General features: G+C 39.5%; 1 protein-coding gene across 19 annotated transcripts in view; it reads left to right on the forward strand.

Annotated features, from left to right (window-relative positions):
- The first annotated feature begins 795 nt into the window (after positions 1-795).
- The window catches only part of ROBO2 (roundabout guidance receptor 2), a 1,090,001-nt gene continuing 1,067,823 nt past the window's right edge, over positions 796-22,973 (forward strand). For 7 of the 19 annotated variants that reach the window (XM_030471535.1, XM_030471539.1, XM_030471549.1 and 4 more), the window contains exons 1-2: positions 798-1,032; positions 14,497-14,613. In XM_030471535.1, the coding sequence (XP_030327395.1) occupies positions 14,511-14,613 (103 nt within the window). In that variant the 5' untranslated portion in view covers positions 798-1,032; positions 14,497-14,510. Of the gene's footprint in view, positions 1,033-1,190; positions 1,257-14,496; positions 14,614-22,973 lie in introns of those variants that run through there. The other 12 variants (XM_030471544.1, XM_030471547.1, XM_030471541.1 and 9 more) reach the window with 4 other exon arrangements.

Raw genomic sequence — 22,973 nt, forward strand, 5'->3', positions numbered from 1 at the left:
ATCATATTTCAGGGCTGGGGTGAGGTCTATAAAAGCTTCCAGAGGTGATGGCCAAGCTATTGCTTTTCATGCCACTGAGGCACCTCACACCTAAGCAGCAAGGAGAAGGGAAAGAAATGATCTGAGGAGGAAGACCACCCCACAGGTTAGTTACACTCAGATCTGGAGTCATGCAGGAATCTGGCTCTACGTATGTAGCCTCAATTGTTTCTTAATCTCTCTGTCCCAATGTCCTCAGCTGCAGAAGGGCATTAATAATATTTCCCAGCCAGTGGCTGTGGATCACTGACCAGTCAGAATACATGCAATAAAACATAATTTATGTGTGTTGGTAAGACAGTAGTGATTCTTTAGGCAATCACGACCTGATGCCTGTTTTCAGCTGGTGATGGCTGGCAGAAGCCACTTACCCCATTCCTAGGAGGGATAGCTAACACGCAGCCTTCAAAGGGTGCTAACAATTTACTATCGGAATAGTTTGCCTATAAGGTGCACAGTCGGTTTTCCGTCACTGAGGAGTATTTCCGTCCGGAACGGTTGTTTTTGCCAAGTGTGTGTGTGGGGGGGTATATGTGACAGCCGGAGCCCCCCTTCGCTGCCCTCGGCAGCGGGACTCCTCGGTCCCCCTCCGTCCCCTCGCCGCGGCGGGTGCCGCTGTCCGTGGTACTGAAGCGCTCCTCCCCGCCGGGGCGCCGCAAGTTCCCGACTCCGCCCGGTAGTGCGTCCATTCGGGCACATTTCCCGGGAGCGCGGCCTGTAATTAAGCTAACTCCTCCCTTCAGCTGCGCTAATTGCACCGCCGGAGCCCGTCGGAAGGGGTGCCTTCCCCGCGCTCTCCACGCTCCCCCTTCCTCTTTTTTTTCGCTTTTATTCCCTCCTCCCCTCCTTAACAGCGCAAACAAGCTCCCTCCGCCTGGACCGTGCAAACTACCGACCGGGGGCTTTACATCCAGCGGGACCTACCCGCCGCCCTTCCCCGACAAACTTGGGGCACGTCTCCCGGGACCGCGTTTCAGGGCTGCCGGTGCCCAGGTGAGAGCCGGGGGGGCTTTGCCCGGGCGGGGCGCGGCCCGGCCCGGGGGGCGGGCGGGCGAGCGCTGAGCGGGGCGGAGCGGAGCAGAGCAGAGCAGGGGCCTGGGGTGTCGGCGGAGCGGCCGCCTCCTTCCGGGCTGCCTCCGCGGGCGCGGCGGCGCCGGCTCCCGCAGCGCCCCTCCGGTGGCAGGGGTTCACCTGGTGGCACCTCCCGACGGGAGTAGGTAACTTCCCCAAGTTTTGCCGCTGGAGGGGGGGAGTGGGATCTGCCTCGTGGATGGGGGGGTGTGCACAACGCATCCCGGTGCACAACGCATCCCGGTGCACGTGGTGCTTTTTCCAGTTAGGGTTGTGCTGGGCGTCCCTCGAAATGTAAGTGCCAAAGCTAAAGGAGGAATCGGTGAAGTACTGTCGTGAAGGGAGGGTGTAGGAGTTCTGCTCTTTTAAACCTACGCTTTAATGCATAAAAATGCCGAAGTCTTTTTATTTCAAATGATGGATTGCAAAATACAAAGCAGTTTAGCGCATAAAGAGTGTTAGAGTGTAGTATGTAAATTGGAAGTTGCAGGCCTCCTTTAATAATTTAGATCTAGCATAATATATTCGATTTTGTTGGTGTGAATAGTAAGAAAAAAATTAGGCAGTAAAAATAGTTGTAGTCAGCTTTGGGAGAAGTAATACAAATGCAAATGACTTTGATGGCACGTTGAACCAAGGAATGCCCAGTATTATAAACTTAAGCTCTCTGCAGTCAGCACAGCAGGAAGCCTTTCTTTTGCAGTTTTCATAACTTTGGATAAGACGAAATACGTCAATTGCCTACCTATATGTATAGATGAAGAATTTATGGTCAAAAGGAACATTAATACTTAAGATGGGTCCTTACATAGGCCTTTAGTCTCTAATTTTATTGTTAAAAACTTGGGTCAAGAATAGCCAGGGTACCAGCTATAAATCAGGGAAAATAACTATCCTGCCAGCCAAAGATATGGCTTGTTATTTAAAGTCGTTGATACTGGGTCACTTATTTCAGATTTAACCTACCATGCATATACTTCATGAAATAAAATGGAAAATCCGATGCAAGTAGGAGGTGATCTACTTGTTGCTCCTGATCTACGTGTTGCTCATGCCCCTGACAGGCAGCTTCCGGTGTGCTGTTTCTCTGAGTAGTTGTGAATTCCAGAATGAATGGAAAAATATCTGTGCTATATCAGTATAGCTCTTGAAATCAATACAGAAAAGTGCTTATATTGAGGGCTCCTTTATTCCAAAATTCCTAAATTAAGCTGGTTGTAAACAGACATCAGAATAAATCCCACCAATCCTATAACCAATCATACAGAAATGATGAGGAAAAGAAATAATTATGGATGAAAGACATCTCTCAGTATGTTTTAAAATTCAGTAGGAGGTATATTTTTGTGCAGGTTCAAGCACTAGGTGGTTGCTGTTACCTTCACTTGTCTCTCACTACTTCCTGTTTGTGCTAAAATAAAGTTACCCAACTGTGAGAGGTCATCAGGCTTTTTCACAAGTAGCAATTGAAATTGCTTAGCATGCCTACAGAACTGGAAGCTGAGTCATCTGTTTAAAGAATGTTTTGAACTGGTGTTTGTCAGTTGTCTGAATAGCAGAGAAACAGTTTATCTAACATCAATTCCCTTGGAATATCTGGGGTTTTCTGTGGAATAACTGATCTTATTCCTGATTCCCCTAATGAACATGGGGAACTGCCATCAGATTAAATCTTTATCCGTAGTTCAGCTCATTGAAAACATTTGGGAGTGCCTTTAGCTCAAGGGTTTTGCCTTTAAATGGTGAAGGTAGAGAACCTGTTACAGGGTCAGCAAGAAATTTATAAGGATCAACAAATGACTTCTTGTGAAGTCTCTAGTGATAAAATAGTAGTGTGAAGAGAAAGCAGTTTGCACCTTTGGGGTGGGGGGAACACTGGAGCCTGAATACCTGTTTATCATGGTAAACAATATCATGTATAACAGTATCGTGGTCACGTTATTTAGATACTCTGAGATACTGCTGATGTGTATTTAGCTTACTATGAGTGAGAGGAAACTCTTTGCAGAAAACATAACAGTAGTAGCCTTTATGAAAGAGAGAAACAAGTGATGTGGCTACAGTTTGAGCTGAGGCAGAAGCCACTCATAGTGGGCAACGCAGGAAAGCATAACTTGATGTCAGGGTTTAACCTTGGTGAAAGTGGAAAATTAATGGTAGTCTTTGCCCCCAAAAATCTTCACTCAAGGTGATGTCAAAATGAGATACTGCTTTTATTACACCGTACTGATGCTCAGGCATTGATTTTTTTTCTTTTATATGCTGGTTTGCTTGACAGTCAGCAGGATTTCTTCATCAGCTCTACCTGGCACCTCACAACTTCATGGGGTTTGCCTGTGAGTTGGGGCTGGGCCTCTGGATGGTTACATGCTCTTGGCTATGGGGAAACCAATATTAAATACAATGTTGATTTTTCATAGTATAATTTCTTCTCCTTTTCTTACGTGTTTTATACCATGATGTGGAAAGTAGCTTTGCTTTCTTCACTGGGACAGCTTCTAAAACCCACAGCCTCCAAGAATGCTAGTTTTATTTTTAAACAGAAGACAAATACCCTACAGCAACAAATCCAAATGAACAGCTGCAGAAGCACTTCCTTCCCTGTTCACCCCTTAAACAAGAAATTTCTGTCACAGAAATACCCTAGCTAAAGCCTAGAATCAGTGGTAAAAAATACTGGATGAATGATGGATGATGCGTTCTCAGGAAGCTTGGTCAGAGTAATGACCTCTTCAGCTCACAGACAGCAAGTGTCTGCCCTCAAAGTTAGATGTTTCTAGCCCTGGGGATCAGGTCTTTTAAATCACTTGATACAACATTGCTATATATAGGAAAGTTAGTCAAAGCATTTCTTGAGGATTTCAAATTTACTAGCTATCATGCTGCTTGTAGTAGAAGCCCAGACAGCTAAACTCTGGAGAGATCCTTCAAGATATGTAAGTGTCATTCCAATAAATATTAAAAACTGCTAGACTACTCTCAAAACACTTTTTGGTAAATTATGCACTCTCTGAAAATATAAAGGTATGATTACTGGTAACAGGTGGAACATTAACTGTCTCATTCCCCTGGTGTTTATGACTACTTGGGTTTTACCTACTCAGAGTAACAGGAAAAAACTTAACCAACTGTTGCTACCTTTGCTGGTACTCCCACTCAAAAAAATTACGTGAATTTTTAACCTTTCCCATTCTTCAGAATTATTCTGTCGTGGATTCTTTTTTTTTTTTTTTTTTTTTTTTTTTTTTTTTTTGAAGTCCATCAAGATTATTTTAGATTAGGCTGGAGGGATTTACAGGAATAACTATGCCAGTGTTCCTTTGTAGCAGCAATCATCTAAAAATATGTAGTGTATAAACAACACTAATAAGTTATTAAATCATGATCACATCTCTTAACTACACTATGTGATGCCTCACTGGAATGTATTCAATAGATCAATTCCCAGCTAATTCAGTTTTTCTAAACAGTCCTGTACCATATTATCATGTACGTTTGTAACTGCACAAAAAAAACCCCAAAAGCCGGCAGGCACTAAACTTGCTCTCAGGGACGTTTGGAAATCCTGTGCATATCAAATAGCACAGCTGGAACTTATGTATTCATATGTTGGTGGTTAGGAAAAGTGGCAGTCTCTGAACCTACTCAGACTTTATTGTGCTGCTTGTATGCACCTGAGCTGATCCACAAATCAGACCGCTATATCCTGTCCCTTAGCCACTCTTCATTAAGACTTGCAAGTCTATTGACTGCTGAATAATTGATTTCTGCAGCCGTGCTCCCATATTGGGGAACCTGGAGCATGGTTCTGCTTCTTTGCTCAGAGGCTGTCTGGGTTCCCAAGCAAGTTCCAGCAGCAATTTACTGTTCCTGTTTGTGTATGGCACATCCAGGTATTTCAGAGTGGTTTCAAATCATTAAATGTATATTGTGACACTCACGCAGATAGTTATCATGCCCATTCTTCTGCTGGGAGTAGGGATTTTTTTTTTTTCCTTATATTTTCTTGTTGAGTCAGAGTGAAGGGTGCACCCTGAAAGTTCCCCTGCTAAATTCCACCTCTGAAGAGATGAAGTTAGTGTTAGAGCTTGTTAGCTGAGCTTGTAACTGTCTTCATCCTCCTAGGCAGCAGGCTAAAATGTGTCAGCATAAGCATGCTCACACTGAAGCATCTTTATGTTATTTGGGTCACCTTAGTGGGCTTGAAAGCCCTGCTTCTGGTCTCACCAGACCAAAAGGCACCAGTGGAGTGTCTCCATGCCAAATCTGCTTCCTATCTCCAGTAAAAAAAGTGAAGAGAGATGCTTTAGCCAAAATGTTTAAGGACCCAGGAGGAAACAAACATAAGTTACATCAACCTCTGTGTGCTTCTGACTTGTATTAGAGACAAAACAGACTACAGCAGCATGTCCAAGGCATGAAAGGTGGGCAGATGATACCTGTCACCGTTTATTCCTTCTTTTTACAGAAATTTAATTATCTAGTGTAACAAAAGAAAACACATCTTAAACTTCACCACTTTCTAATGTAAATATAGAGTGGGGAAAAGAAATCAGAATAATGGACTCTTCAGAAAAGTGCTTGTGTTTAAGCAGTGCATTTGGTCCCTACTCCTTTTTCTCTGCTCTTTGTGGACCCTCATCTTAGAAATTAGTATTTCTCACAGGTTTGTTGTTTTTTTTTTCCTAACCTTTCAGTATTTTCTCCATGTCTGTCTGAGGTCAAAATTATTATCATGTGAATTTAATTTAGTACACCTTTCTCTGTGTGATGGGCTGCTGTTTTGGAGAGTACAATGCCAGTATTAATCATCATGAAAAAAATGCATGAAAACGGTCCAAAATATGTCAAGCATTTCAGTGTGATGGATGCACAGTAGATGGCACCATTATTATCACTCAGCAACTTGAAAACTTTTGGTCCTCACATTTTCTCCTTTTCAAACATCATTAACTTGTTCATGGGATCCAATACTTTTTGAAAAATATATTACTCATCTACTTTCTTTTTCCTCATCCTTCATGCTGTACTGACAGAGCCAGTTACCTGAAACTTCTTAATGTATTGTAAGTTTACTTCTCAGTGTATGAGATAGCAAAGAAAACCAAAACAAATGGTTCTATGGAACAAAAGTCAATTATATTGATTTTGATTTGTTAATGCAAAATCAGATTGTATGAATGATTGTAATTAGGAAACTTACATTTATTGGTGTTAGTTTTATTTACTCGTTGGTTTTGTTCTCTTTCGTGAATCAGAAAGATTTAGAGACTACAATGTCATAGTATTAATTGATGTTGGTAATACTCTTAGGATTGTTACAAGAGTGATGCACCGTCAGTTTTCAGCAAAGCTTACAATGCTTGGAATAAACTGGATCAAATTGGGGTGGAGTGTATGTTACAGCTGATGAGAAATGTGAATATAGCGGCAGAAACGACATATGCTTAGGTGTATACTTACAGCATTCAAGTACCTGCTGGCAAATGGTTTTACCTGATTATGGATGTTGTCCGGTAATAGGTAATGATAGCTGTATTCCGGTTTCAGTAGGGGGTGAGCCGATGTGGAATGCAGTCCAGTGCAGAATGGGAAGGGCTGTGAGACTTTGGAGGCCTTCTCATGTGCCAGGCAATGCAAACTGTATCAGGTGCAGCTGATGGTGGCTGGAAAACTTGCTCTTTTTGTGAACAGTCTGGTTTATTTAGTCCTAGAGTAAACCTGCATGAAGCGGTATACATATGGAAGGTGTACTAAGAAGGCAGCTTTCCTTATACATCGGCAGCGTAGCAATACTTGCTTTCTACCCCTCTGAAAAGCCAGCTGCCAGAGTCTTGCTAGAAGACCTATGAGCTACACACTGTATGTGCCTGGAGCCTTTAAAAGACTTGGTGTTTCACTATTACAACCATGATACCACAGCTCCTTCCCATTTGTGCAACCCAATCTGCACATGAACAACATCTGTCTATCCCTGGTGTCGACATCTAGTGAAACAGACCACAGCTGAGATCCCCAGGTGAGATCATTCACTGATGTATTTGAACCATAACCTGCAGGAGACTGTATGGAGGGATGTGTGTTGAATTTGGAGATTGAGGACTATAAATAGGCTTACAAGCAAGACTTCTGGAAGTTTGGTGTAGTTGGCTGGTTCAAACTTACTCAAAGCCTGTTGCTATTGTATTAAATGTTAGATACATATGTTTGAAAGATTTGTATTTTTTTGGTTGGGGAAAAGAATAAAGGGAGTGAAGTCAGATGTTCACATTTTACCAAGCTGCATTTTATTTTCTCGCAAGAAGGAACATACCTGATTTAAGATTTCTTTTTGTTTCTTTATGAGATCTTTGATATTTTGTTTATTTTCTAAAGCATTGGTTTAAGGATAAATGCCTTGCTTAGGAATCTTCGCTTTTGAGATTGAATTTTCCTGCTGTTTTGTGAGAGGATTGAAGGCAGCAACTCCAAAAGACAAACAAAAATTGATTTTTATTTGGTCATTTGTGAAGTAAAACATTTCTGAGTGGTGAGTGGCAACACAACTGCTTTCAACCATGTATTATAGGTTCCACAACTATCTTCCATATAGTGATACAGCCAGTTCCTTTATGAGATACTATCATCTGAACAACTGTAAGAAAAAAGTTAAAAGCTAAAGTCATCCAATAATTAAACTTTCTACTGCAAAGAAATTTTTTACATTTTGGAAAAAAGCCCTTTCCAGTCTCAACGAAATTGCCATGAAGGTCCATAGTGTTTCGTAAAAGTGAAATTGGTAAGTTTCAATACACAAAAGAACAGAAGAAACGATCTTTCTAAAGGCTAAATACCTAGGTGAAAACATACTGGCCTTCATTCAGGTACCATTAATTCACAGTTACAGTATACCTGTAGGTAACTTTTATTTCTCTTAGCGCTACACGTGTTGTTTTCTTTATAGCATTAATCTGATGTTAAAAAAATTCCATTTAAAAAATATTACAACTCTTACATTGTTCACTTTAAAATTTAATCAAAAAGCATGGGAGAATCAATAGTTACTTAAATTTAGAAAGGTTCTGAAAGCAAACCTGATTATAAGTTAGAGAATTAATGATTTAGTACATTACTGAATAATCAATAATTGCTAGTTGATGTTCTGAATCGCTCTTACTAAATGTTTTGGAAAGTTTGTAATTGCACCACGTAAGTTTCTGGCAGGCACGCCGAACTGAAGAAGTCATCATGACAGAGAGGCACATATTCTGGTATCATGAGAAGCTGTGTTCCAAGAACAGATGAAGGAATGTGCTTCAGTGGAGAGCTGGAGAGGAAGAGGTGTCTGTATGAGCATGACTATGCATCTTAGCCTATTTTATACTTCAGCTGGGGGCAAGCTCTCTGACCTCCTGCCGTAGCCAGAGGAGAACACTGCAGCGAATCTCAGCTGGAGTCTGATTTTGGTGTTTTCCAGTGTCCTCCCAGGGCGTCCCCTTTCTCTTCACTGGCTATAGAGCAGGCATAGGAAGACTTGCCATAGGAGCCTCATGTTGGTGGTAAGGTTTGCTCCATCCTTCCCAACCCATTCAAAACTAAGAATTCCCTCATGTTCATGAATCTGTTGTATGGTTAGGAAGGGGGAGAAAGCTCTGGCATGCCCTGCTGTCTCATGTACTCCAAGCCCACTTTTGCAGGAAGGAAGGAAGGTGACTCTCCTTCGCATGCCATAGCAAGGTATGCTTGCAAGGTAGGTGGCTTGTGAACCCTTTTTGATACCTAACATGAGCCACAGCTGCTTCCATACAGACAGGAGTATCAGGTTATGTGTTCTGTTTCCCTCTACCTGGGCTTTTATAGATCTTGGGTGGGAGTTCGTGACTTCTCACCTTCTGTGCACAAAGGCAGTGGATGCCAGCCAACAGTGACGATCAGGAGTGCTCTGGCCCACGAAGAGCAGCACTGAAAACTTCTGGTGTATTATGGATATTGTTATGCTGCTCTAGTATTGCTTCTGAGTTTAAATAGGAAAAATCTAATCATTACTGTTCATTACACTGCATAAACAATCCTGATACTGCAGGGAGGTCCTCATCGGATAGTATCTCATGCCACAGATGGCCCTCTGAGGGATCCTGTATTTATAATGTCTTTGGTAATGCACTAACAGAAATGAGGTTAAAAAATAGAGTCTTTGTAACAGGCAAAGTAAGACATCAGTGATAAATTCAATTATTTTAAATGCATCAGACCAGATTCTGATTTCAGTAAGATGGATATAAACAGGCCTGCTGGTACCATAGGTTTTTGTGCACGTAAGGCAGATCACAGTCTGGGTTCAGGGATGTAGATTCTTACTCAGTAAAACGCATCTAGTTTAGACTTTGCAATCTGTATTAGCAAAAGTTTAGCCTGTCCTTGGCATTTCCTGAGACATCAGTGATTCCCAATGATTATGACATTAAAGATACTTTAAAGGATGTTTTGTGGTTTTGGAGGTTTGTTGTTTTCCCTTTTATTTTTGCTTGGCTATATATCTCCAAGCATTTCACATACCTGCTAAAACTCTTGCATCAGATTTCCATTTCAGAGAGATCCAGCTGATGGGACACATGACCTATCAGCTCTTTGATGACCACCACTGAGAACATAGTTAATGGTGTTGGGCTTTTCTTTTTTGTTGTTGTTCCATCTATTTCAAATCTATTTTATGAAAGCAGTTAGCAATATCCTGAGTACCATATAGGCTTTTTCTTTAGATATATATTTGCTAATACTTTCTTCCTTTTATTAGGCACCGTCGCAAATTTCAAGTGTACAAGAATTCTTGAAGGAGAAGGAAGAGTGGGGTTACTTTCTAAACCAAAGCACAAGAAATTGCAGTAGGGCAAAATAGAGGTTTCAACATCATGCACATATGTGAGTCTTCAGACTGCGGCGTGAGCTAGGAATTACCGTAGTACATGGTGTAGCAATTTGCCTCACTTGATCTGACGTAAGATTTTTCTGAAGATGACTTTTCAAAGAGTATCTTTATAGCCATATAAGCTATAGTGTGTGCCACAGAGTGGTAGCAAGAAGATACAATGATTATTTCAGTATTTTTTGTAAATAAACGGATAACTTTTTAATGCATGAGTGATAGGTATATACAGGGAAGCTGTCTGTATTAACAGTAGCTGGAGAAGCCATTTATCCCTTCTAACTGTCTATACCAGGTATTTCATTGGTGCTGTATGGAAAGGAAAACTGTCCTTTAAATATAGAGTTAAGTGACTAAATTCTACTTCATTTGCAACAGCAACTTTCACTGTTATGAGGCAAGTAGTGACAAGATTCACCAGAAAGCTGGCGTATTTTTGCTTGCCATTTATCAAATATTAACCAAGTCTATATTTGCATATAGTTTTAAAAAATTGTAACTTTGTAAAGAAATTTATAAATATACTAAAAAGAGTATTTTAAGTCTATATAGTTGGTATACTCAGTGATTCAGACAAGACAAAAGCAGTAACAGAAGGAAAGCAAAATAGATGCAAGCAAATGCGACCCCCAAATCAAATTCTGCACAGCCTATGGATTTTAATGGATCAAGCCACCGAGATAACAAGTCTCTGGTAATGCAACTGAAAGCCTCCTAGCTTTTCATGCCAACATTACTTCATCAAAACTCTCATCTAAACCAAACTTCAAGCTTTGTTACAATCCTTTATGTGACAGATTTATCCATGTTAGCTGATTTCCTGCCAACTCACTGCACCTGGTTCACTCTAAATTAGTTGCAGTTAATTGGCAATAAATGGGAAGAAGGTCCCATTGCCATTTTCTCTTGGCTGTGAAGCTGGTGAGTGTAGTTCTTGTAGCTGTTTTTCAGGTAGAGTATTGTTAAATGCATAAGTTTGGGGAGGGCGGGTAAATAAATTTTTAATTCATGAGTGAAATAAGAGTAAAATACATAGTGGTGATTGATTGTTTTTGTTATTTTTCTCTGCACTTTTTGGGGCAGGACATGTGTGAGAGCAGCTGCATTGAGTTATGTTGAGGAGCTTGTTAGTTCAGCTGAGCCCTGACTGGGGAGACTAAAATGGTGTGGGGTTGGGTAGTTTTTTTCACTCCACCTGTGAAGGGTTCATTTAGAAGGAATAGGGAGGAGGAAGCTCTTATAGGTAAGGTTTTGTATCTCTGTTTGCTGGTGTTTTTCTCCCTCTGATACTTTTCCAGCAGGTTTGGGGGGGGGAATAAAAATAGTTTTTCCTTGGAGAGTTAGAGTGATTAATGAGATTTTTGTCTCTTGGAGGATGTGATTTATATCTCTCTTGGCTTTCCTTCAGTAAGTCTTGCAACAACAAAAAGTTAAGTATGCTTTTAAAATTTTTCTTTTTTGTAATCTATTTTGTCACTTCTTTCACAAGATAGCTGTAGATACCCTTTATCTCTCCTGAGCTATTGCACTTGCTGTTCCTGTTAATTCAGTATACTTATGATTTAATTCTTTCCCTGGTCATTTTACTCCTGTGTTAAAAGGGCCGAACCAACACTGGTGTGTAAACCTGAATCATATAAAGGTGGTTACAGGCTTGGCAGTTTAGCTTTTTCACAGCAGCATAGCCTCTCCTGGAACAATTGTTCTTTAATTAAGAAATGTGTTTGCTTGAGATAAACATGTTTCCCTGCACCTATTGTGTGATATGCGAGGCTCAGGATTGTGAGATTTTATGTTTTGGGTTCCGAGTCAGTTTTCCGCTTCTGTAATGACAGCCTCCTGTTGCATTTTCCTTGACAAATGGAAGCTCTAGTTTGAACTTTTGGTTACGTATGTGGCAGTGGCTTTTCTTTGCTTCTTTTCCTTTACAAATAGTCTCATAGAAGACAAGAAATATGACAGGAATAGTATCTATCAGGCTTAGATTCCCCCCTCTCTCTGCAGTCCTGTGGTGTTGTGAAATGGGCAGCTCCACCCCTGCCCTGCAGTCACTTTTGCCTTGCTCTTTGTCCATCTTCCAGAGGTGGTTGCTGCAGTGTGAAGAAAACGTTTCTCATATCCAAAATGAACACTCAAAATTTTTGCTGTTTCTGTTCTCATTTTGACTACTATGTATGTTGACAGAAGTCTTACTAGGAGGAAACTTAAAGGTCATCTTCCCCTGTTTGCAAGTCAGGAACGTTCAAGTGAAAACGCCACCTTAAAAGTTAGATGTTGCCTTGTGAGTTTCAGATAAGGCATCTGAATGCTTTCTTAGTTGTGTATTTATATTACAACTAGCAGGGCTGTAGATACACATGCCAGATTTTTATGGAGCTCTAGCTTTCTGTAGACATAGTGAAAACAAGAATTATCTTGGAGATTTTAATTAATAGTAAAGTAGGTAAATAACTAATCGAATACCATCTGTTTGCTTACACTGAGAATCAAAAATGTCTGTTAGTTTGGGGAAAGAATATTCATGAAACAGAATCTCTCTTTTCCAAGACACAGTTTTTATTTGACCTGCTGGAGGTAAAATATATATATTTTTAGGGCACTTATTCATTGTTCTACACTTTTGCTTTGGGCCTACCATTTTCAGTCATTTGCTTCTCCTTTTCTCTTGGTGTTAAAAAGCCCAGAAAAGGCCAGGCAAAACAAACAAACACAGCATTGTAGCATCTCTTCCTCTCTTCCCTCCATATGCCTGCCTGAGAGGGGACGATGGGGAGGAACTGCCGAGTGCTGGCTGGGGCGGGCACTGTTTTGCTGAAATAACAACTGTTCTAGTGGAGCCTGGAACAAACTCTGAATGAGAAAGTCAAGGTGTTTGCTGCGCTGAGGAGGTTTTCTGTGCAAAAAGTCTGGTTTCCATTACCAGTTTTGAAGCAAAAGGCAGCTTTCTCTCGGAACAGCTACATGAAGTACGTAGAGAGGTACTTGGTGATCTGGGCCAGTAGTTAGAGCACTGATTAAATGAAAGAGTGAAAGGTTGAGTGTTACAGCAAACAGGAAAAACTAACTCTCACCCCCTGCAACCAGGCAAGCAAGAAAACTCTTGTAGTTCCCATAGCCCGCCTTCCCTCTGTATATGGGGGGAGGTGGGAAAGGTGGAAAATGAAGTGTAGTGTGCTTCTGCATGACAGACTGTAGAATTTTGTTGCATAGATAATACTATGGGTTTTTTTAATTGCTTAAAGCAGAGATACTTGTTTATCAGAGATTATAGATCAGAATTGAGGACTGGGGATTAGTGAGTATAATTTCAGTTGAATCTTCTGCTATGGATGGCTTCTGCATCAATGGGTTTATAAAATACTTTTGTGTTGGTGCTTTGTTGTTTTGTGGGTTTCTTTTTTGTGTTTTTGTGGGTTTTTTTTTGTTTTTAGTGAAACTTACTATAATAGCAATATTAAAAGTATGTTTAATCAGCCAATATATAAACATTCCCTTCTGTTACTATTTTTCCTGTTTGGTGGGGTTTTTTTTTTGGTGGGTTTTTTTTTGTTTTGTTTGGGTTTTTTTGTTTGTTTGTTTGTTTGTTTTTGTTTGGTTTTGTTTTTTTTCCCAATTCCTACAACACTGTTCACAATTTTATACAAGTTTATAATCGAAAAACACAAGAAGTTTTTACAATACCATCATTTTTCAAACTACTTGAGGAATTGTTGCAAGATTTTCTACATGCTGGGCAAATTACCTAACTGTTCATATACCAATTTATGTGATATTTGCCTGTGATTTAGGCTACAAATTACAACATAATTTTTTTTTAGCCAGGGCCCAGCCAGGCTCATGTCATTAGTACAGTTCTGACAAATCAGAATTTGATTAAACAGATCTTCTGAAGAAGCAGACCTGAGTCAGAGCGCTAAAAAACTGTGGGTAGGGTGAGGGAGGGTGGGATAGGGGTAATAAATAGGTAAACGTTGCATACGTCAGTGGTGTGGAAGCTGTGACCAGTGGAAGATGTAGCTGGTCCAGGAAAGCCCACAATGAAATACAACTGTTAGTACAACTCGGTATGAAAACTCCAAAGTTTTAAAAAATTCAAGTGAAATGCTGTCTGAGGGGCTTTGCCTCAGGAAATTTTCTGTACTATACAGCAAATCTTAAGTGACTCAATGAAGTGCTGCTGTTCAGGACTCCTGAGCCTGGCTGGATTGGAAACTAATTTTTTGTGAAAGTTGGGACCTCTGTATGAAAAATAATTTCAAACATTTTCAAAGCCATCTCCATTTCATAGTAGCCTGTGAGGCAACCTTGAGCAAACAGAGTCAGGAAGGTTCTGAATGAAACAGCGTTTTTACCCATTTTTATTGAAGTAGAGCAATTGATGTTTACTGAGGGAATTTGTGGGGATTTTGTTTTGTGTTCTTCCACCCAAAGCCATATTTCCAAACAGTTAAAACTAAAACAGTCAATAATATTTCTCTGTATAGTATCCGATAATGCAATGGCTGGAAGACAAGGAAGCAGCCGAGTAACTGGGCGGATGCACTGGATATTGGCAGCAATTCTGATGCTGTGGAGTCACCAGATCAGTGGACAGGGACAAGGTAAGTGAAGATCTTTTACTTTAGTTTTCCATTTGCTCGATATTGCATATCATTGGTTGGAGAAACGAGAGTGTGTCGTGAAGTGCTGAACTTGTGTGAACTGCTGACAAGAAAGGAGAATATCAGAATGTGAAGTACTTCAGCTGAAAAGTCAAATGCTCTTTGAAAGATGGTGTCTTGATGTGTTAAAGGATTATCCAGATGCCTGAATCTGTTTTCTTGTGCTCTGTGGTTGGAGAGTGTTTTGAAATACATCTCCCAATGTTACCTGTTGTTGACTCTCCTGGTGTGGAGAAGTAGCTGTTTAAGAGACTAGACATGGACACTTTGCATTACTTAGCTTTGATAATCTGCAGTGAACATGCAGTATTCAGAATGGCTTTTGTTGCGGTGCTGTATTTTTCCATGTTGTGATCCTGTCTTCACTGATGGTGGTGCATAATAACATCCGTGAGAATGCAGACAGGCAGAAAAGGTCTAGCTTGTTACATTTTTTGTTTGAAAAATGAAGCATTATTGCATTTCTGATCTGAAGACTGTACCTAAGGGCTGATAACAAGCTATCATATTTTTTTGATATATATTTAGTATAAGAAATGTTTGCTTGTTGTGTTAAATTGGGGGAAATCTGTAAGTGGTAACTTTGGGGCTTTGAAATTAAAGGGAAGTGGATACACATTCGTTTCTGAGCTATGTCAGGCCAACTTTAGGAAATATATGTTCCAGGTGAGCTGAGATTTCCACATCCTTAACTGACTCAAGTGGGGAAAATGATGTGCTTTTTCCAACTACAGGCTCTATATTACTCTTGTCAATGACTAACAGCATGATGCTGGCTAGCTTATGTAGCCTGTGGTAGGTTCACTCTGCTGTGCAGTTTGGGCACAAGTAGCAGTTCTTGGCTGTTGGAATGATAATGGTGTTTACTTTTGCTTGGTGCAGTTGTAGGTGTATAAATTGGATGTAAACAGTGTGCTGCAATTCTGCAGAACTTAACGTTGCCTCTGCAGATACTAAATGCCGACCTTACTGCCTATAGATCACTTCTGTGCAGTAAGGGTTGTGAACACTTTGCAGCTGTCACCAGACATGAAGAGGAGTTTTTCCGTAATATTAACTTTGTACAGAAAGGTGAGCTGGTTTTTAAGATAAAAAACCCTTCCATTTTGACATCATAGTTTTTGACTTGGAAAAACAGATATATTTGAACACTTGCTTTTTGTAGTATTTTGGTAAAATGTAACGGGTATGTTAGATTTTTGTGATTTATGAAGTGCTGATGAATGGTATTGGAAAGAACTTGAAGTTCTTAGAGTTATTTACTTGAAGGAATTTGTTTTCAAAGTGGACAACATGAGGATACTTGTGCTGTGAAATATGCTTTTCATTGAAAACTACTTGAGTTTCTGTCTGATGAGAAGTATTGAATATTGCAGTCTTCATCTGTGACCTGATCTTTTGGTCATGTAGTTCTGTATGTTTCTGTTTTCTATTACCAAAATATAACTTAGGAACAGGAAACCTTTATAGTGTGTTGAAATATTACATTCTCTTTGAATATAAAATGTCTTCCTAAAATTTGCAGTAACTCTGACTAGAAAAGAGATACGAACTTCCATTGTACTATTTTGCTTTAATCGTAAATACTTTTGCTAGGTTGCTATGCAGCTTTTGAATATTTCTTAAATACTTTAAAGCAGGCCCAGTGTACTAAAACTGGTTGCGTTTCAGTCTTGGTAGACTTTTTACTCTGCTTTGATGGAAGTTTAGTAGGCTTTTAAGCATACCTAGTTATTGCAACTGCTGATGACTGCTTAAACCTTTATTTGAGAAATGTGAATTTTTAATCCTCTGACAATGAAGTAGTAAATTAAAACCAAATAACGAATATTTTCTTGGTATAATTATGTACACAGGGTATTTGGAAAATGTGAAATCTCTTTAAGTTGTCAGATATGTCCTAATTTTGCTGTGGATTATTATTATCTTTTTCTATCAAAGTAAAAAACAAAGCCCTATGGGTGTGACTTGGAGGAACCTGAGAAACATTAAGGAGAACTCAAGTAATCTGAGCAAAATTTAAAGTTTGAGTATTCAGAGTCTATCAGGACAATAAAATGAAGAAATAATTATTCTGTGTCTGGGCGTCGAACCAAAAGGGTTTAAAAGCCATATGGCTGCATTTAAAGAAAACAGCTTCTGAGTCACATAACTTCAGTGTGAGTGGGTTGCTATGGAAGTTAGAAAGAAACCAACATTTGTTCCATTTCCATTTCCCATCTGAATAGTAAACTCAAAATCCCTTTGTTTTTCAACAGCTATTCCTATCTGTGTCTTTTACACTTTAACCCAAGCTATTCTGTCTTTTGAGGTCCGTGGAGCTGCGTCTTGTTCTATTTGTGTATTGCTTACCATTAGCTACTTCAGTGCACCCAGAGTAAGCGTCAAGTGGAGACTGGAGTATGGAAGAAACTGTGCCTTGTTCTATTCTGAGCTCTTGCACTTTAGTTAAATGTGTAATTTTTAGTTTTGTACCCATTCTGCTTTTCTTACCTGAATATTACAGGTTCATTTTTCTATCTCCGAAACAACCTTGGCCTGTATTTTATACTTATAAGTAACTTTTGAAAACTATTTCATATCTCTTTAACGTTGAGCCACAAGTAATCTGAAGAACGTTTTGAAACAGTTACGCTTGTTTTTTGGTGAACTTAGAGAAATCATATAGTTGGAAGTCTTTAAGTTACTTGAATGGTGAGCAGACATGTACTGTTCTGTGATGTTCTCCAACAGGGTTAATGATGGTATTTAATTTTAAGACAGAAGATGAATAAGGAGTCCTGGAATCTGATAATTGTCAGACTTATGACGTTTCATAATATGTGAATTTTATCGCTGTATAGAGGAAGCAGGTGCTGCCTTTGAAACTCTGGAGATGCTAGATAAAAGTGTGTCTGCTGTCTGAAGAACTCAGTAGTAATGCTCGTGTTCTTGGATGCATGCTTCCTATGGAAGAAGATCCTTCAAATCTCTTTTTTTCCAGAGCTGTCAGCATACAGCGTGGCAGGTTGCTTGCTTTAATGATCAAGCAGAAAGGTTGTGCAATGTGCTACAGGCAAGAGGATTCAGAGCTCAAACTGAACATGCTAGAAAGCAGTGGGTGTTGCTGACTTGAGCTCTGACCCCTGTCTGCAGGAACTTTTTTCCCCCCAACGCAGGCCTATTCAGAGAAAATCGTCTGACCTTTTGAATTGTTTTTCAGTTGTAGTAGGGGATACTTGTGTTTTCTTTTTGCATTTGGTGACTTTAACCAATGATAAAGCAGGCTATGCTTAGCTAGCATTACAACTAACTTGGAATATACAGGAGTACAGATCAATATACCTTCAGAAACAGTAAAGGGGAGTCTTTGCTGGACTTCAGAGAATCATGAGGTTGATGCTTATAGCTGAAGACAAGCATTCAAATTACTTCTCCCTTTTTTTGTCTGTGTTGCTGAGGAAAAACCAATGTGTCCAAAAATGTGCTCCGAAACCAATGCATAACAGTATCTTTTCTCGGTCCTGAAATCCTGAGATTACTTTGGCTTGTTAGTGGTGGGAAGGCGGGAAGATAGAAGACACCTAGGATTTCTTCACAAACCTACCCATAGTAACTTGTTTTGAATATGGATAGAATGCTGAAATATCGAGATAATTCTAACTGTTTAGCAGTTCAAAGTCTAAGCTTTGGTATCTCTTTCTAAGGACTACACATGCTGTGGGCTAAAGCAGCTGTGTGTAAGTAGCTTAGCTCTCGCTCAGCTGTTTGCTTGTCTGACATAGAAAGGAAAGAAATATTTTATATATATATGGGGTGCGTGTATACAGTTGTACAACACTAATTTTATAAATTACTAGTGATTGTGGCTTAAGAAAACCACCTAAACCACTGGAGTCAAATCATTACATAGAAAGCGAGTGTCTCAGCTGGTTACAGTTTCACACCTTGGCGAATCCTCATGCCATAAGTGGGTGCTGTGGTGCCATGGCAAAAATCTGCAAAGCCACAGGTAATCTATAAATGCTTTTCAAAGTGTATGATGTAGATCTAATGCAGTGTAATAGCCATGTCGGCTTAAGTGGTGAGTGCAGCTCAAGGGCACCAAAATCAAAGATTCATGGCAGCAATGGTCATGAGGTGCAGCAAGGAAAATCATAATCTAAGACAAGGAGAGGATTATTCTCTGTGTGTGTGGTGAAGCACGACCCACATTACCCAGAGAGGTTCAGGAATCACTATCCTTGGAGATGTTCGGGACTTGATAGGACAAGTCCCTGGGCAACCTGATCCAAATTGGAATTTGGCCCAGCTTTGAGCAGGAGGTTGGATCCATGTGCCTTCAGAGGTCCCTTCCAACCTCATCTTTTTCCATGATTATATGAAAATGTTTATCTACAGAATAACTGCTTTTTTAAAAATAAGATCAATTATATGGTTCCTAACAAACCAGCAGTATAATACAACTCCTAGCAACAACAAAGTTCCTGATTCCCGTAAAATCTTTGCCCAATAACTGTCTGGAAGAAGTTACATTTTATGTTTCTTTAAGAAGCAGACATATCAAAGAAGTTTTTGCAATTTACAGGAAGGTCATCAGATTAGTAAATTAGAGAATCAGCTGCTGGGTGAGTTTTTGCTTAACATTGCTCACCATCTTCCCTTGAAAGGTTTATCACACCTTGATTGTTTCTAGGAGACCTTTTGATATTCCACATTTCCTCAAACTACACCTGTGTGTGTGTCCCATGTGAAATCCAGGCCAGAATTTGCTGATAAGAAGAGCTTGATGCAATTTGCACTATCAGCAGGACTGTAGTAGCAGTAGATTGCATCTGGCAGATACGGGAAGAGCAGCTATCCTTGGAGCTGGTCTGCTGATCCTTCCCTAGTAGCGCAGTGAGAAGGCAATGCCCTACTGTGGTCATGCGGAGGGGGGAAAACAAAAGTTCTGTTGCAGTTCCTCTTGAATGTCTGGGTAGCTTCAATTCCTGTAATTAGAAGCAACAAATACAATATAAACACCTTCAGATATTGGGGAGAGGAGGAAGGGGCAAAAAAAGACTGAACAGGCTTGCAGGCTGCCTGGACCAGGTCAAGCTGAATTGTTGTTCCTAGTTCGAGTCACTCCGATGGTGCTCTGAAATATAAAACTTCTCTTTTTGGCTAGCAGTGTAAATGGGGACAGTTGCAGTTGTTTTGTTACTTAAAAATCATATGTGCACTTGCAGACATATTAGAACATGTCTTCTATGCATATGTAATATGTGTATTAGAAATCTAATGCATTTTGGAGAGTACATGTAGTAGGGTATATTTCATGTGGTTAATCTGGTATTAGGGGACTACCGCAAAGAAGAGAGACAAGTCACTGCCCACAAAAGCCCAAACAAAATGGGAGTCCTAACACTGTGTTCTTTGTTACTTATGCTGTAAAGAATTCTTTTCTGGAAAGCAAATATGTGAGATAGGAGAACTAGGGAGAGAGGGGTATTTCGTGCAAGAACTCCTGTACCCATTTCTGAATCACTCTGTAGTTCCCAGCTCGTACCCCAAACTCTACTTAAATATACTGTAAAATTTTCATTTAAAGGAAATAATCACCTAAAATTCATACCTTTATAGGTAGATAGATACCAATGAAATATATATGTACTTTTAAAGTCTCTCCAGTGATTACTGGGATATGGTGTAGAATGCATTAAGTTGTTTTAAAGTAATCAGTTCATACCCACAAATGAAACTGAAGCTCATTGCAGCAAAATAAAACTAATCTGTATTGCTCTCCTGTGAAGCATCTGATTGCAGAGAGCTGTTGAGCACTCATTTGGGATTCTGCACTGAGTCTCTGATAGACTGTTCTTTGACCCAAATTTAGATTAAACCCAGATGACAAAGGTTTAGCAATCTTTGCATGTGCGCTACCACCTGTTATATATTCAGGTGGTGCAGTAAGAAGAGTTGGGATAGAACAACCAAAGCTCTCCAGGCATGTTGTGATACACTGCAGTTACATTGAGGTAGTGATGAAGTAACTTGGGGATGATGAGGCTACATGTGTCTTCTGTATCCTCATCATAGGCATGTAGAGGCATTTAGAGACATTTGAGTGATTTCTGTGGAAACAACAAGCCCAAAGCCTTTGTTCTTGAGACCAAGGTGTCCCATGCTGGAAAGAATAGTAGGCAGGTGTGTGAATGATACGCCTAAACCTCATGTTCTCACTTCTGCCTCTGCAAATTTGATGTTACTTTTTATAGGTGGAAGGGAAAGGTGGTTTGTATATGTCTGTGTAAAAGAAAAAATTCTTGAACTGCGAATAGATACTTTATTTCTGATTTGGCAGTCGGTATTGGGCAGGGAGGGCATGTTAGCTTTAATGAAAGAAGCTTCAGCCTTAATACAAATGACTGCTGCCTGTCTCACAGTAAAGTTTTCAAAATACATTTGAAAACACACTATCAGCATGTACCTTTACACTGTCAAAGTACCAGTGGTTTTCTAAAGCAGTTGAACATGATTTAGTAGTTAACCTTTATCTCTTGTACATAATACAGCTTTGCTAATGGATAACAATACTGTATTTTGAAGGGAGGATTTGTTTTGTTTTTAATGGAATGATTAATCTTAACCACTTTAAAATTGGCAAGTAGCCTTTATATAAAAAAAGATGACTGTTAACCAATAGTATGTTACATTTTTGAAAAGAGATCTGGTTGTCTTCATTTGTTCAGGCAACACCCTTTGCAGAAACTCTTGATGGAAAAAGAAATCAATAGTGTTTCTTTAAGGTATTCTCTCCTTATGTGTGTTGCTTCCTCATGTATTGGGTAATTGTGAAGTGAAATGTTCGCTGCCTGCTTCAATTTAGTCACAGTATTAAAAAAAGGCAGTTGCACATAACATTTTGGAATGCAGCTGAACTCCTACATGAGCTGTGGAATTTAAATTTGATCAGAAAGCATGCTTTGCTTTCGTTCAATTATAGTTCCATTTGTCATAAGTCCTTGTAGGCAAAGACAGCGTGCAAAATTAATGCAATCTATAAATATTGCATTTTTCTTTAGAATGAATCTTCATTGACTTCCACAACAAGTATAAGATACTAAGCATGCAGACATTCCACTTTGTGGCCTGTAGTCAGAAAATATTTCATGTCATGCTTATTTCAGAGAGGTTCAAGATAAGCTAAACAATACATAATGAAACATAACACGTATCATTAAAAGTTCCACTACAATGTAATTTTCAGAAATCACACAACTGAATGTAAGAATAATTTTGGCATGTAAGAATAATTTTAGTATTAAGTGCAGGAGGAGATAACTTGAGCAGAATACCTATTATTAATGAGGAAGTAGAAAATCTGTGGTAACAGTTTATGAAACTAGCAGGTGCTAACCTAGCAGCTGAGGACAAAAGGGTTCTTATTACTGAAGTGGCAAAAACATAATGGTTTTATGATGGTAATAAAAGGGCTTAAACTCTAATGAAAACTGTGTGATCTATCTAAACTTAAACTTAGCTTTTCCTTATGAATGTTGCATAAATTTGTCTAAGGCTATTTGCATTACTGTTTTACAGCCTGAAAAGTGTCTGTGTTTTCTGGTGACTGCATTTTCTGTAGCTGTTTTCCCAAGGATTGTTAGTCTGCATCTTCGAGGGGTGAAAAACCTGCTTTCCCTGAAAGGGCTTTATAGGGAAGAAGAAATTAATTGTTACATGTTGGGCAACAGTATATAGGAGACTATAGATGATGTAGGAGTTGAGACGTTATATTCTTCAGGTACTGTGTTCATCTTCCATATACAAAGAGTGCGGGTATTGCGCAGGTGTTCTGTTGGTCTTCAGTTCTCCTAGGTTAGCAAACCAAAGAGTGATGAGGCACACGAGAGGTAAAGGAGAGCAGTTAATGGTATAGTTTTGCCTTCTTAGTAGGACTTGTGTTGCAAAAGTACACATTCCATTTTTATTACATGAAAAGAGAAACTTAAGACAATCACACTGTTAAACTCTGGAATTAATGGTCTAATACAATTGAAGATCTAGGATATTTTTGAACATGAAGGAAAACAAAAAGATTAATTACGCTATATAGCAAGTAGCTATATAGGAAGAATGCTTCTGAGTGCAGGTGTGTGGTCTGTGTGGGGTGGTTGGCTGGTTTGTTTTATGTAAAAGGTTCAGTTTTTGCAATCTGTAATAGTTTAAATCCTTGGGAATTAATTTCCAGGAAGGTTTAGTTTTGAATAATGAGAACTTTCTAATGAATGTATATGTAACTAAGAACCTCTGATGTCATCATCTGGAAACAAGCTTTG

This window comes from Strigops habroptila, chromosome 2 (genome assembly GCF_004027225.2).
Source record: "Strigops habroptila isolate Jane chromosome 2, bStrHab1.2.pri, whole genome shotgun sequence".
NCBI classification, from domain to species: Eukaryota; Metazoa; Chordata; class Aves; order Psittaciformes; family Psittacidae; genus Strigops; species Strigops habroptila.